This window comes from Oryctolagus cuniculus, chromosome 12, assembly GCF_964237555.1.
Source record: "Oryctolagus cuniculus chromosome 12, mOryCun1.1, whole genome shotgun sequence".
Lineage (NCBI taxonomy): Eukaryota > Metazoa > Chordata > Mammalia > Lagomorpha > Leporidae > Oryctolagus > Oryctolagus cuniculus.
In genome coordinates, this window is record NC_091443.1 from 67,896,940 (window position 1) to 67,913,567 (window position 16,628).

Here is a 16,628-nt window from a genome sequence, read left to right on the forward strand (position 1 = left end):
TTGAAATCATTTTTAGAAATAAGAAAGTAAAGAGAAATGAGACTTCAGGGCTTAGGATGGTTAGGGCCTTGAAGAACTTGCTGGGGGCAGTGCTGTGGCATAGCTGGTAAAGCCACTGCCTGCAGTGTTGGCATCCCATATGGGCTCTGGTTCGAGTCCTGGCTGCTCCACTTCTGAACCCTCTCTCTGCTATAACCTGGGAAAGCAGTAGAAGACGGCCCAAGTGCTTAGGCCCTTGCACCTGTGTGGGAGATCTGGAAGAAGCTCCTGGCTCCTGGCTTTGGATAGGCATAGCACTGGCCATTGTGGCCAATTGCGGAGTGAACCAGCAGATGGAAGACCTCTCTCTACCTCTTCTCGTCTCTCTGTGTAACTCTGACTTTCAAATAAATAAATAAATCTTTATAAAAAAAAAAAAAGAACTTGCTGTAAACAAGCAGGGCATTTCTCAAGTTAAGAAAAAAAAAAAAAAAGAAGAAGGAGAAGGAGAAGAAAGAAAAGAGCTAGGATGAATGTGGAGCTCAGCTCTTGTTTTCCCTTCTTTCAAGGATCATTTATCCTCAAGTCCTTCCTCCACTGGCTGCTCTGCAATGCCTTTAAACTATTTTTGTATATAAAAAAACAGGATGAGTAAATACCAACTATTCCATTAAGACTACAATTGGAAGGTCCTATATTGTCTCTAGTTCTGCTTGCTTCTACCAGTAAAAAAAGGAGAGATAAAAGCAGGGAGAATGATATCATCCATTACTTTTGCCCTAATTCTTTCCCAGAAGGGTGTGTAGCTGGTCACCTTGTTTTCCAAGAATTGTTTCTAGCTTTAACACAATTATAAGGTTCAGCATCCATGGATATGACCAGAACTGCCTCTGGTCCCGGCTCTGTCCTAATTAGCTTTTATGACTTTAGATAAATTGCTCATCTTCTTTGAGTCTGTTTTCCTTTGTACTTAAAATAGGATTAGTAACTGACTTGCTTGCCTTACAGGAATATTATGAGGACGAACAGTGAAATTATAGAAAAATCTTATGGAAGACTATAAAGTGATGCAGAAACAGGCATCTATACTTAACCTTTAAATTCATAGCCAAGAAACAGCTCAGAACTAGAAGTGATGGTTTCAGTATTTGGAATTGGCTGAATCACTAACTAGCTGTTGATTCTGGGTAAATCATGTCCTTCCTGACCCATAATTTGACAGTTTATCAACCTCCCCTAGAAGTGATATGACAGAAAACAAACAGTGGAGTCCAAATCAGTTAACCGAGGGGAGGCACCTGTAAGGGTAATTCTTTTCCTTCTCTTCCTCTTGGGAGTTGGCTTATGTCAACATCTGCATTTAAAAGAAACCTGGGTCTCTTGGGAAGGTGAGAAGAGTGTTGTAGTCTGCAATTAGAAGATGAAGAGGAGGTTCTTTACACTTATTCAGGAAAAGAAAGAAGGAAGTGGGTGAGAGAAGACAGAGTTGTGATCGCTGATATGATGTTACCTGGACAGGAAACTAGGAAGTGCCTATCGTGATGCTTGGACCTGGTCCCCAAAATGGCAATTATCTAAGGTAAAAATGAAATAAGGTGTGGGATACGGTGAGCAAGATATACTTCACAGTCATATAGAGATGACAATCAGGGATTAGCTCAAAAATATCTGTAATCACATTTACTTGGAACATAGGTGTCTTATTTTCCTGAAGAGCTTCAAATAGCATCCTACAATTGCAAAGCCATCTACTATTTTCCAAAATGTTTCTCCTATATTGTTAAATAAGTAACTTCCATAGTAATCTTATGAGATAGCATTAAGCAAGTGTGTGTGTGTGTGTGTGTGTGTGTGCGCACGCGCATGGAACTAGGGAAACAGAAACATGTGTCCTCATTTTGATGACTGGAATCATTGTCTACATACTAAATAATCTAAGCCAGAATCCTGAGTTATTGTTGGTTTCGTTTATTTTACAGATATTTACTGATTGCCTGGTACTGTGGCAGATTGTAGCCTGGAGATACAGAGATGAACAAGACAGAGAGCCTGTGCCTGAGGAGATCACAGTAAGTGGGAGACAAGTGAAATTTGGAGTCCTCTGTCTTCTGTCGAGTTCTGCAACAATGTGCTGTGGTAGGAGCAGAGGGCAGGGGTTATAAGTCCTGTTGGAGGGAGTCAAAGGAGAGCTTCATTGAAGAGGGTGGACTTGAAGGAATTTGTTAGGTCCATGTATAGGGTCAGGGTCTTAGAGGCAGAGGGAACAACATCCATGAACAAAGTCTTTTGGTGCAAGGGAACACTGGGTGTTATGGAAATGACATTCACCTAAGTGTTACTGGAAGGTAGAATATGGCAGGAACAAGAACATTTTGGCCAATTCTGCAGATTTATCTTCTCCTCTTTGCTTCATCCTCTCCATGACCGGTTAATCACCAAGTCCTAATACAGATCCATTTGCTTCTGTCTATCCTCGTTTGCTTTGGTTAGAGCCTTACCGTGTACCACCTGAACCACTGCTTTTGTCTCCTGACTGGAAGGACTCTGTGTTGCTGGGAAGTATCTCCAATCCATTCTCCTCCTGCTTCTACATTTTGTCCAGAAAAAGCCCAGACTTTGTAGCTCAGCCTACAAAGTCCATGTCTACCCGGTACTTGACTGCAACTCCAGATTGATTTCTGTGTCCTGCTCTTACATCCCCCTGTCCTTAACTTTTTTTTTAAATTTGTTTCTATCTTTCTTTAATTCATTTCTCAGCAATTTTCCCCCATTCTTTAACTTTTGTAGCATGCTTAACTGGTCAGGAAGGGCTGCTCTTCTGTGTCTTGTAGTGTTCTTCCCTGCGCACACCCTTTTCCCTGTCAATGCTTCCTTCATTACCTATCTAGACTCCAGGCTCAGGGCAAGGGTTCCAGCTCTGTGAAGCGTTCACGATATGTCAGTCTTCCCTCCTGATTTGTAAGTTCTTTGTTGTCAGAGACACTGCTTCATTCATCTTTTCATCTTTAGCACTCAAAAACAGTTGCTTGGGAAATAGTGGGTACTGAAGAAATGACTGAATGGGTTAACAACAGAATTCCTAACAGTCGTTTGGCATTGAATAATGTACAGCTTTTATTTCTGCTCTTTTCTACAAAATGTCTTTCTAGCACAAAATGATGGTGGGTTTTGGAGCTCAGAGACTTTTTTTTCTGAACATTTCTTTAACACACTACCCAAGCCTAGCCCAGTCATGAGGAATGCTTCCTCCGATGAGTCTGTGAGAAGTTCCTGCAAAGTTCTTAGTTCTACAAAATAGTCTTAAAGACATATAAATATTTAACCTGAGAGTTTCCCTCCTCCTCTCCAAGAGAAAGGGCAGGCACAGAGAAGGAGGGCCCAAGAAACAAAACAACCAATGACAGGAGCCTCCCATCCCCCATGCTGGTTCTCCCTTGCCACTCTGTTTTTCCTTCAGTCCTTCCCTGAGGAGCCATTAGGAATCCCACAAGCTGGGGTAAGCAAGGGTACCGGGGTGGGTGGGGGAGGGGAGGGCAGATACTCAGCTAAACCAATTTCTTAATGGATCCTATTTAGGCTAAACTCAAAACTCAAGTAATTCTGGTCCTATATGGGAAGGGCCAAATTTACACAATAAAAATAGGGTCTCTGTGTTTCATGAGATTGTATGTTTAATGCTTGAAGAGATCACATTTTTAAAAATAGTTCTATGGGGAGGGAAATTTTCTGCAAAGTAAAGAAACATCTCAGAATGAACTTAGATTATAAATGTGAATGCTTATGCATTAGGTTTACTTATTCTGAGGCTCAAATGTTTGCTTAAGCTTCTTGATTAATTTGGTTTTAAAGGTTTTGTTATTCAGGATCATTAATATTCATACCAATTATTCTAAATGTAGGTTTCTTACAGTCAATAACTTGAAGGTTTGTTAATTTTTTTTCAGCAATATTTTGGGGTCCAAGATTTTCCAGCTGTCTTCCTCTGTTTCTTTCTTATTTAGCACAACTCACTGGGGCCAATCCTAGTTTAAGAGCAGACACCTATGACCTTCCCTCTGAGGGACCAAATAGGGTCTCTGTAGGTCAGGTCCTAGGGCCTGGAGAGCACACTCATCCCTTCTCTTCTCCTATCTTGATGCTCCTTCCTTAGCTATTAACAATAGGAAACAGCTCCAATATTTCATGACTTATGATATTAAAATGATGCATCCAATCATCCTAATTCTTAGCTCTTAAAGAAATCAACTGACCTTCTAACATTTCTGTTTTTGTGATTCTTTTGGGTAACTGGTCCTAAATATTCTTTCTTGCCCTACATGACAGAATGACCCGTTTTTCAGCCTTCGTCCTGAATTTGTTTTTCAGTTCAGAAGAGAGGATGGAGAAAGCCAGTGGAAGAAAGTCTCTTGCTCTGTCCACAGCGGAGAACGGCATAGAGAACGCAGGGCTGGAGCTCACGGTAATTCTCCAGTCCAGTGTCTGCAGTGCTGGGGCTGCCCATGGCCTCCTGTAGGGTCCTTGGCTGTGCTCTGGCAGGGCTCCAGGATTGACCCTACTCTTACTGTGCTTACAGGAAGAAGGGATAAATTCTGAGCAAACCAGGAGGATGGAAGTGCAAGGACACAGTCTCAGCGATGATGTGAGGCCTGCCACTCACCAAAGGTACCGATGTTCCAGAATTCAGTTCAGTAGAACCTGAGTGCCAGGGACAAGCTGACTAAGAAGAGGTTGAAGCTAATCCATCCTCAGAGTTTGTGGTTTTATTGTGGAGACTCACAACCACCCCATATTATATATGCATATATATGTATTCTGAATAATTATTACATAAGCCTGAGCCATAAAACAGGCTTATTAAGTGTTGGTTGAGCTGATAAAAATAGTAGCAACAATGATAAAAACAGCTAATGTTTATTATGTACTAAGTATTATACAGAGAGATTTATGTAATTTGTTACAACAGGTGCATATTAACATCAAAATCTTTCTAGAAGATAATAGAAATTAAATTACCTAGATCATTTAAAAAAAAGTCTTCTAGAATGCTTAGATTTGGGATGGGGAGAATAGAAACCAGGGAGAAAAGGGAGAAAGACCAACTATGACGTATAATAAAGAAACTCAGAAGGTACAGTGTCTTAGAGCTAAGTCAAAAAAGAAGAATTTCGGCCGGCACTGCGGCTCACTAGGCTAATCCTCTGCCTTGCGGCGCCTGCACACCAGGTTCTAGTCCCGGTTGGGGCGCCGGATTCTGTCCTGGCTGCCCCTCTTCCATGCCAGCTCTCTGCTGTGGCCCGGGAGTGCAGTGGAGGATGGCTCAAGTGCTTGGGCCCTGCACCCCATGGGAGACCAGGAGAAGTACCTGGCTCCTGCCATCGGATCAGCATGGTGCGCTGGCCGCAGTGCGCCGGCCGCGGCGGCCATTGGAGGGTGAACCAACGGCAAAGGAAGACCTTTCTCTCTGTCTCTCTCTCTCACTGTCCACTCTGCCTGTCAAAAAAAGAAAAAAAAGAAAAAGAAAAATTTCAAGAAGGGAGGTACAGTCTCAGTGTTATGTGAACAGGGGTCAAGGAAGGAGGAGTGGGCAATGCAGCTTTGAATCTAATGCTGGACTGGGTCACAGAAGTCATGCCAAAGAAACCCTGTTTGGGAAAAACAGGTCAGATGCATACCATGTCGCAGAGTGCAGGAAAGGTCTGGTTTTATGAGAGAGCATTACTTTTATAAGGTCATACTTTGAGAAGTTAGAAGAGGGTAGTTACTAAAGGGAATATAGATATAACTCAGGGTAGCTTCCAAACAAAAGAATATTCCTATTTTTCTTCTGTTATTTATTTTTAAAAAATTTATTTATGTGAAAGGCAGAGTGACAGAGAAAGAGAGAGAGAGAGAGACAAAGATCGAGAGAGAGAGAGATCTTTATTCACTGGTTCATTTCCCAATTGACCACAACAGCTGGGGTTTGGGCTGGGTCTGGTCCAGACTGAAGCCAGGGGCCAGGAATCCCATCTAGGTCCCCCAGGCACTTGGGCCATCACCCATTGCTTTTCCAGGCACATTAGCAGGGAGCTGAGTAGAAAGCAGAACAGTCAGGACTTGAACAGGCATTTTGATATGTGTTGCAAGCAGCAGCCTAACCCGCAGTGCCGTATCACTGATCCCCTTCTTCTGCTTATTTATTTTTTAAAGATTTATTTATTTATTTGAAAGGCAGAGTTACAGTGAGGCAGAGGCAGAGAGAAAGAGAGAGAGAGAGATATCTTTCCTCCATTGGTTCACTTCCCAAATGGCCGCAATGGGCCGAGCTGGGCTGATCTGAAGCCAGGAGCCAGGAGCTTCTTCTAGGTCTCCTACGTGGGTGCAGGGGCCCGAGTACTTAGACCATCTTACACTGATTTCCTAGGCCATTAGCAGGGAGCTGGATTATAACAGGAGCAGCCAGGACACTAACTGGCCACCCATATGGGATGCTGGCACTAAAGGCAGGGGCTCAATTTACTAGACTACAGCACTGGCCCCGACTCTGAATTCTTTTGTTGAAAAACCTTTGTGGCTCTTCTTTGATTCCAGAACAAAGACCAACTCAGCTGCCTGCATTCAAGTCTCCTTACACCCTCATCCTTCAACCATGACCTATAGTCAACTTGACTTTCCAGTGTTAATTCTTAAATTCCCCTTCTAATTGCTACCCTGTGCTCTGGCAAAAGTCACCTATCATTCTTTATACATAACCCTTCATTTTCTACCTCCAATGTCATGTCTTACATCATTGCTTCTGAGTGAATCATCTTCATTCTACATCTTTCTGCCCAAATGTAATATATCTTTCAAGGCCCAATTCAATACAAGTCATGTTCATGATATCTCCCCAGTGCTGCTCCTCCTCAGCATTGCTGGCCCCAGTCCTAAGAGGTTGGTTTTCCCTCCGAAATTCCAGAACATTCTATCTGGTCCTCTCTCATAACACTTAAAACCTTTGACATTTTGCTATGGACTTCTATCTACACTGTATTTCTATATTGGCCTGCAAATACATGTGTATTTCATGTATTTATCTTTACCTTTTACCTCTTATAACTCCTGGGACAATATTTTACCCAAAGTATCTACTAAGGCTAACCATAACCCTAACCCTAATACTAAAGCTGAACCTAGCCCTAGCCCTAAGCCTAAGCCTAACCCTAACAGTAAGGCTAACCATAACTCTAGCTCTAACCTTAAACCTAAATTTAAACCGAACCCATAATTGCATAATATTCAAAGTTTAATGAGTAGACTTTAATAAATTATTTATATATTTAGATAATAGACTATCAGTTATTCTTTCATGTTCACATTTTAATTGGATTCTGTATTAATTTTTAAATATGTTCATTTTTTTCCTTTAAAAAAAAGATTTATTTTTTTACTCGAAAGGCAAAGCTTCAGAGAAAGAAGAGGTAGAGGGATTTTTCTATCCACTGCTTCACTCCCCAAATGGCCACAGTGGCCAGGGCTGGGCCAGGTGGAAGCTAGGAACCTGGAATGCCATCCAGTTCTCTCACATGGATGGCAGGGGCCCAAGGACTTGGGCTATCTTCTGCTGCTTTCCCAGGAATGTTAGAAGGGAGTTTGATCTGAAGTGGAGCATCCGGAATTCATGCAGCCCTCATATGAGATGCTATTGTGCCAAAATGCAGGCCATTTTCTTGTTTTTTGCTTGATTAACTTTGATGAAGTGTGGCCCTAAGCTTATACTCTTCCATACTGATATCCAGTTTCTCTGCAATACTTTCTAAATTTTGAGTGCTTTCTCTGTTCTGATTCAGCTTCAACTTTGGCATTCATTATGTTAATGTGACAGTTTGAATCTATTTTTAATTATATGTTTCATTCAGACACTTCTGTATATTTAATACAATATCATAATTGTTTACACTGTACTTTTTAAGATTTGGTGGGCCAACCCTTTGCATTAATTTTTCCTTTAAAAACATTCCTTGGAATTCTTGTGGGTTTATTTTTCAAATAAATTGTCTCATCAAGTTTCCAAATTGTAAAAATATTCCCAAGGGTAGATAGATGTTATAGTACAGCTGATTAAGCAGCCTCTTGGGATGCCCACATCCTATAACGAAGTGCTGGTTCAAGTCCCAGCTACTCTGCTTCTTATCCAGTTCCCTGCTAATGTGCTGGGAAGGTAGCAGATGATGGCACAAGTACTTGGATCCCTGCTGCCCACATGTAAAACCCAGATGGAGTCTGGGGCCCCTTACTTCCAGCCTGGCACAGGCCCCACTGTTGCAGCCATTTAGGGAGTGAACCAGCAGATGGAAAAATCTCTCTCTCTCTCTTCCTATCTTTCCCTCTCTGTCATCCTGCCTTTCAAATGCATAAATAAATTTAAAAATCTTAAAAAAATAATTCTGTGAGGAGTTATGCATTAAGATTATGTATTAATTTTCAGAGTATTGTCTTCTTTATTCTCTGTAGTTTTCCAAATCAGGACAGTGATTTAGCTCCCTGTTTATTTATGTTCTCTACCTGCTGTTACACATACACGACTTTATTTTATTTAAGATCTATTTATTTATTTATTTGAAAGTCAGAATTACAGAGAGGGAGAGTGGGACAGAGACAGAGACAGAGAGATTTTCTACCTGTTGGTTCACTCCTCAGATAGCTGCAATGGCCAGGGCTGGGCGAGGCCAAAGCCAGGAGTTAGGAGTTTCTTCCAGGTCTCCATGTGGGTGGCAGCAGCCCCAAACACTTGGGCCATCCCACACTGCTTTTTCTCAAGCCATTAGCAGGGAAGTGGATCAGAAGTGGAGCAGCCAGGACACAAACCAGTGCCCATGAGCATTCCAGTGTTACAGGAAGTGGCTTTATCTGCCACGCCACAATGCTGGCACCTACGGTTTTATAAAATGAATGTCTTTTTCCTGACTTATACCATGTTTCAATGTCTCTAAAACTTTTTTTTTTTTTTGCATTTTAAAAAATATTATTTGAAAGGCAGGGATATGGAGAGAGAGAGAGAGATATCTTCCATCCGCTGGTTTACTACCCAAATGGCCACAATGACCCGAGCTGGGCAGATCCAAAGCCAGGAGCCAGGAGCTTCTTCCAGGTCTCCCATGCAAATACAGGGGCCCAAGTTCCTAAGCCATCTTCTGCTGCTTTCCCAGGCACATTAGCAGAGATCTGGATTAGAAGTGGAGCAGGAGGCTGGTGCTGTGGCATAGTGGGTAAAGCTACTACCTTCAGTGCCGGCATCCCATATGGGTGCCGGTTCGAGACCCAGCTGCTCCAACTTCCGAATCAGTTTTCTATTATGGCCCGGGAAAACAGTAGAAGATTGCCCAAGGCCTTAGGCCCCTGCACCTGCATGGGAGACCTGGAGGAGGCTCCTGGCTCCTGGCTTTGGATCAGCACAGCTCCAGCCATTGCGACCATCTGGAGAGTGAACCAGAAGATGGAAGACCTCTCTCTCTCTCTCTCTCTCTGCCTCTCCTTCTCATTGTATGTTAACTGTGACTTTCAAGTAAAATAAATACATCTTTAAAAAAAAAAAAGAATTAGAGCAGCCAGGACTCGAACTGCTGCCCATGTGGGATGCCAGTGCTGTAGGCAGCAGCTTTATCTGCTATGCCACAGCACCAGCCCCATTTTTACATTTTTAAATCAGTGAAATTGGGATATGTCTAATAATAGAATGTTTAATTAGCACCATTTTGCCTTTTTAGCGTAATGTTTTTTAAAGATTTATTTATTTGAAAGTCAGAGTTACACAGAAAGAGGAGAAGCAGAGAGAGAGAGAGAGAGAGAGAGAGAGAGAGGTATTCCATTGAATGTTCACTCCCCAGATGGCCACAATGGCTGGAGCTGCGTCAATCTGAAGCCAGGAGCCAGGAGCTTCTTCTGGATCTCCCACATGGGTGTAGGGGCCCAAGCAATTGGGCCATCTTCTACTGCTTTCCCAGGCCACAGCAGAGAGCTGGATCGGAAGAGGAGCAGCCGGGACTAGAACCGGCGCCCATATGGGATGCTGGTGCTTCAGGCCAGGGCTTTAACCCACTGTACCACAGTGCCGGCCCCTTTAGTGTAATTTTTAATGAAGGATAGCATTTATATGGAACAATAAACATAAGCAGGTTTCTTAATGAGTTTTCACGAAGAGAATACACCCATATGATCATCACCTAGATGAAACACCAAAACATTATCAGTGCCCAAGAACCATTTCATGCTCCCTTTTAGACACAATCTGTTTAAAGGTAATTGCTACTCTGACTTTTAGTATCATTGATTAATTTCACCTGTTTTGGATTTTTTACAAAAAATACATTTTTGGGGGGACTGGCACTGTGGCATAGTGGGTAAAGCCACCGAGTGCAGTGCTGGCATCCCATATGGATGCCGGTTGAGTCCTCCTGGCTGCTCCACTTCTGATCCAGCTCTCTGCTGTAGCCTGGGAAAGCAGTAGAATATGGCCCAGTTGCTTGAGCCCCTGCACCCATGTGGAGACCCAGAAGAAGCTCCTGGCTCCTGGCTAAGATTGGCCCAATTTCAGCCATTACAGCCATTTGGGGAGTGAACCAGCAGATGGAAGACCTCTCTCTCTCTGCCTCTGCCTCTCTGTAACTCTGCCTTTCAAAATAATAAATAAATCTTTTTTTAAAAAAGACAAATTTATATTTTTAAAGGAAATGTACCACAGATATTCTTTTGTGTCTGACTTCTTGTGCTTGGCATTATGTTTGGGAAATGGTATGGTCCTTAGTACATGCTTCACTGCTGTACAGTAATTCACTGTAAGAATTTAACACAGCTTACTTATCCATATCACCAAGTTTGAGAATTTGAGTAATTCCCACTTTTTACTATTATGAATAGTGTTCCTAAAAACATTTTTGTACATATCTTTCAGTAAACATAAATACCTAAGCCCATATATATATATATATATATATATTAAGATTTATTGAATTAATTTGAAAGTCAGTTTCAGAGAGAGAAATCTTCCATCTGTTCCCCAAAAGGCTCCAATGGCTGGTGCTGGACCTGGCCAAAGTCAGAAACCTAGAACTTCATATAGGTCTCCAACGTGGGTGGCCGGGGCACAAGCATTCAAGCCATCTTGTGCTACTTTTCCAAGCACATTAGTAGGGAGCTGGATTGGAAGTAGAGCAACCAGGACTTGAACCAGCATCCATCATTGGATGCCATCATTGCAGGCAGCAGCTTAACCTACTGTGTCATAATGCTGGACCCAAGCCTGTATGTCTTAACGTGGAATTGTGTCATAGAGGATGTAAAGGTTTATAAAGCTTTGACAGATGCTGAACATGATTGTAGTAAACTGTACTCCCCTGGCTGTGTTATGAGAGTCTGATGCTTTCATTTTCTCTGTTATGCCTGTACAATATTTTCATTTTTTAGTTTTGCTTTGTGTTTTCATAATGACTAAGGAAATTGATTATTTTTTCATATTTTTCCAGCCACTGAATATTCTCTTTTGTGAAGTGCCTGTTCCAGTCTTTAACTGGCAGCATTTTTATTTCTTAGTGTATATAGTGGTACATTTTACAAATGATGAAATAAAGAAGTAGATTTTAAATGCTTTCACATAACGACAAAAGGTAAGTATATGAGGTAATGCTTGATTTAGCCATTCCAGTGTATACTACCTATTTCAAAAGATCAGGTTCTAGGGGCTGGTGCTGTGACGTAGCAGGTAAAGCCACTGCCTGCAGTGCCAGCATCCCATATGGGCACTGGTTCTTGTCCCAGTTGCTCTACTTCCGATTCAGCTCTCTGCTGTGGCCTGGGAAAGCAGTAGAAGATGGCCCAACTCTTTGGGCCCCTGCCCCTGCGTGGGAGACCCGGAAGAAGCTCCTGGCTCCTATCTCCTGGCTTCGGATCAGTGCAGCTCTGGCTGTTGCAGCCAACTGGGGGAGTGAACCAGCAGATGGAAGACCTCTCTCTCTCTCAGCCTCTCCTCCTCTCTCTGTGTAACTCTGACTTTCAAATAAATAAATAAATCTTTTAAAAAAAACCAGGTTGTATACTATAGATGTACAGTTTTTATTTGCCAATTTAAAAATACAAAATTAATACCCTATATGTTTTTTGTTCCACTATTAATAATTTTTTTAACTTTCTAGCCATCCATCACAAGTTTATAGGCAATTAATTTTTGTGGATTTATTATATCTGCCCAGATATCTGCCTATTCCTTTATTCAGCAAACACTAATTGAACATCTGTGTATAATGGACAGGTACTTACTAGCTACTTAAAACAATAATACACAATGTATGCTAGGTACTCAGTTGGGTACCATGAATGTCAAAATGAGAAGATAAACTCACCTTTCCCTGAAATGCCTACAACCCGAGAGAGGTAAACAGAAAAATGGCAATATCATGCCACATAGTAAGTGCTAGAACAGAGATATAAAATGCTGTAAGACCACAGTAGATGAACAATTGACTCTTATTTTTAAGAAAGTCTTCGCCTAGGAGGTAGCAGTTGGATCCTGGAAGATGAATAGGCATTTATAAGATGGAGCATGGTAATAGAGCATATATCAGGCATGAAATTGTGAAAGATTGTTTCTTTGTTCTTTTTCTTCCCTTCCCTTCCTTTCTCTTTCCTCACCTCTCCTCCCTTTTCTCTCCCTTTTCCCCTTCCCTTTCTTTCCTCTTCTCTTATTTATATGGCAGAAAGATAGGAAAAGAGGGAGAGAGAGAAAGATCTTCCATCTGATAGTTCACTCTGCTAAATGCCAATAACAGTCAGGGTTGAGCAAGGCCAAAGTCAGAAACTCCTTCTGGGTCTTTACACGGGTGGCAGGGGCCTAAGTAATTGAGCCATCACTTGATGCTCCTTAACTTCTCCTTAACTGCTCAGCCAAAGCCTGCCCCTGGCAGGTTCTCCTGGGAGGGCAAGACACCTGGTGTGGCAAGGTACTCATTCATGGAAGCAAGCACCGAGACTGCGAGGCAGGCAGTGTCAGCAGGGACAGGTTAGAAAGTTATCTGGTTTTAAACTAGGAAGCCAAAGGGATTTCTAGGCAGGAGATGGAAAGGAACCATACTGCTTCTTAGGAAAGTAACTGCCAGCAGCGGGGAGAGTGGATTAGAGTTGGGAATTTTTGGTGGCAAAAAGCAGTTAAAAGGCTCTGATAATTAACTGTCCAGGCAAGAGATGAAGAGAATCTAGGCTTAGGCAGGATGAGTAGGGATAGATCAGAGAAGTCAGGTTCCAGGGATACTTTTGGAGAAGCATTGACAAGCTGTCATGACCTGTTAAAGGCCAGCAATGCTCAGACTCTGCTTCCATCCTCCCTTATCCTGCTCTTGCTTCCTCAGGACATCCTTAATCCAATCTTCCATTGCAGACTGATTTTGTCTTCCCTTTATTATTCTTTCTGAACTGACCCTTCTCTCTAAAGCAATTTAACAAAAACAAAAACACATGAGGGAGAGTTCTTTCTGTGGTTAGAATTCAAACCAATTTGGTGGTGGTGAAGGATGTTTATTTTTAAAATGTACTGAATCTGAGTACATTTGATGATGGAAAGAAGGACCCAGGAGAGCCAGAGAAAGGGAAGGGGGAGGGTGGTGGGAGAGGAAAAGAGCAAGATAATGAGACACTTGTTAGAACAGGGCCCTGAGGAACGGATGGAGGGGGAACTGAGATTAGGAGTTGGAGGACTGGCCCTGGTTAAGTGGGAAGAGCAGTTTTTCCTAAGCCATTTGAGAGGAAGCTGAGAAGCTGTTGGATCGGAGATGTGCTGAGGTGAAAACAAAGGAGAGCAAGGGATCTAAGTTTGGAGAGGCTGAGTTTCTGAAATGCAGAGGGTTTTTCTGCAGAGAGTGAAGGAGGCCAGGCCACTGGAGAGTCACCCTGTCCCCATGCCTTCCACAGGCCCTCTGAATGCCTTCTGCTCTGAGTGGTAGAGCTGAGGACAGCCAGGCTCCTGGGACTGGCCCGGCAGGACAGCATCCTGTCCTAAGCTTGGGGTCTGCCTGGGAAAGCAGCAGCACAACAGCCAGCCTTGGAAGAAAGAGTCACACTATCCTAGCTTGTCTTCTCAATACCACTTCTTCCAGTTCTGGACTTCAGAAAGGAAGAGCTGGGTCATGTTGAAATGTTTGTTTAAGTGAATGGTTTGCCATTCAAGATAATTACCAGACAAAAGGATAATGATCATATCCCAGATTAACTTCGTGGTAAACCTCAATGAATTTCGACTCCAAGTTCTTTTCAGGTAAGCCTACACTTTACATGGAGACCAGTTAAATAATCACAACTTAAAACAGTTGTAATTGTTGTAACATGCAGAATTCTGGTCCCAAACTGGACTGCCTGGGCCTTCTTCATCGATGGACACTTCATTTCATCACTGTAGATATATGTGCTCAGTTTTCTTTAGAAGTTTTTTTAGAACTTTCATTCTTTTCAAATTCCCAATTCCACTTAATCTACCCATTTTGCCATTCCCAATCCCATCTCCATTGCTATTTGGTTCATAATTTGATATAATTCCTTTTCTAGATTGATTAAGTATTTATGACTAGCTTCCTTTTCATTATGGCAATATCACTTATAATATAGCCTAATCATTTTTTTCTTTGCCTTTGTCCTTTTTTTTCTTTCTCAGAAAAACAGCAGTCTCTTCTAAACTTTATAGCCAATCTGTCAGTCTCTGTTTTTAATTGAGTTGTTTGGGCCATTTATGTTTAATGATTTAATCCTACCATCTTGCTGTTTGTTTCTATTTGTCTTATCTATTTCCTCTTTTGTTCTTTTTATATCTTCTTTTATATTAATAGACTACATTTAAATGATTCCATTTTATCTCCTTTGTTGCTTTATTAGCTAAAATTCTTTGTTTTGTTATGTTAGTGATTGCTTTAGAGCTCATAGTGTACATCTTTAACATATCAAGTTTACCTGCAAGTGACATTCCCATTCATATGAGTACAGTACTTGTATAAGAACTTTAATAGTATACTCCTTTTTTCCCCTTCCAGCCTTTGTATTACTGTTGTTACACATTTTACTTTTACATATGTTATAAACACCACACTACACTGATGTTATTTTTACTTAAACAGTAAAAGAACTTCCTATTTTCTCCAACTTTAATGTTCCTGCACCCACATGAATCCTTCTCTTTCCCCTCCTTTAGCAGAAGGCTCCCGGCTCCCAGCCTGACGCCAGTCTCTCTATCCATCTTCTTAATCCCATTCTTCTTAATCCCCTTCTAATAGGCCCTTCCCGGGATCGTCAATCACTCTTTTCTCTTAGACCCTTCCCCTGTCTCTAAGTCTACTCAAGTTTGTTTGCTTTATTTTATTTTTACAATAAACTTTACCTCAATTTTGTGATACCTTTCTTCTTCATGGCTAAGTTTCTTGCAAAAGTGAGATTTCCTTTCTGTTTCCATTTTCTCACCTGTCATTTACTTCTCAGCCCAATGCAATCTAATTTCAAAACTACCTTCACTGCTCAACTAAATAGTCTAAATATTCTCGTCATGGGACCAATGAAACCTACTTTTCAAACAGGTAACTCCTCGCTATGACTGTCTAACCTTTTCTATTTGGAACTCATGTATAGGCATGTATACCCTATTTCTCTTGATGCTGCTTCTTGTCTGTTTTCCAGGGTTTTGTGCTTTGTCTTCTCACTCCAATACTTAATATCTTTCTAAAAAATATTTATTTATGTATCTGAAATTCTGAGTTACAGAGAGAGAGAAAGATACAATCACAGAAATCTTCCATTTTCTGTTTTATTCCCCAGAAGGCTAAAATAGCCAGGGCTCAGCCAGATCAAAGCCAGAAGCCAGAAAATTCATCAGGGTCTTCACATGGGTGGCAGGGGCCCAAACACTTAGGCCATCTTTTGTTGCTTTTCCTAGACCATTAGCAGGGAGCTGGATCGGAGGTGGAGCAACTAGGACACAAACTGGTGCCTATATGGAATGCTGGAGTTGCAGATAACAACTGTATCTGCTATGCCACAATACCAGCCCTGTCCAATACTTAATATATCTTGACTCAAATCCATATCTATAGTGTGCACCTTTGTTCTAAGCTTCAGCCCAATATATAATAATGCTTTGTCAAACCAAACATCTACACCAAGATGTTACATATATTTTTCAAATTAAACATGTCTCAAATCAAACTCCTGTCAGTGTAGACTTCATGCTTTCTTACTATGTTAGGCACAGGGCTGGGCTCTAGGCACATAAACTCACTTTTCATCTTCGTGGTCTTCTCCTCCTCCTGGATTTTCTGTTTTGTTGTATGTTATCAGATTTATTGAGTGGCTCATAGCAGAAACCTCATTGTCAGGTTAGGTTTTCATATCTCTCTTCCTTCACTTGTGCTGATCCTTTCTCTTAAACACCTACTCCACTCACACCTTTCATCAGTCCTCCTCTGCACATCACAGTTACCCCCCCACTTGGCCTCCAGCCCATCTTCCATCCCATCCACCAAAATGATCTTTCTAAAACACACATCTGCTATGTTACTTGCTTAGATTCCCTTTGGGTTCTCCTTGTCCTACAATGTTTAAATTCCCAAGCATGACAAATAACCTACATAATTTCTGCCCTTCTTTCCAGATTTTCTTCCTATCATCTG

General features: G+C 41.7%; 2 protein-coding genes across 4 annotated transcripts in view; one reads left to right on the forward strand and one right to left on the reverse strand.

The window, feature by feature from the left end:
• SHF (Src homology 2 domain containing F) overlaps positions 1–16,628 on the reverse strand; it is a 114,830-nt gene that overhangs the window by 49,814 nt on the left and 48,388 nt on the right. The gene's annotated exons all lie outside the window — the stretch shown is intronic.
• Positions 1,338–16,628, forward strand: part of SLC28A2 (solute carrier family 28 member 2) — a 35,820-nt gene continuing 20,529 nt past the window's right edge. Inside the window, exons 1-4 of one of the 2 annotated variants that reach the window (XM_070053273.1) lie at positions 1,338–1,558; positions 1,959–2,048; positions 4,345–4,438; positions 4,553–4,641. In XM_070053273.1, coding sequence (XP_069909374.1) covers positions 2,011–2,048; positions 4,345–4,438; positions 4,553–4,641 — 221 coding nt within the window. In that variant the 5' untranslated portion in view covers positions 1,338–1,558; positions 1,959–2,010. 2 annotated transcript variants of the gene reach the window in all.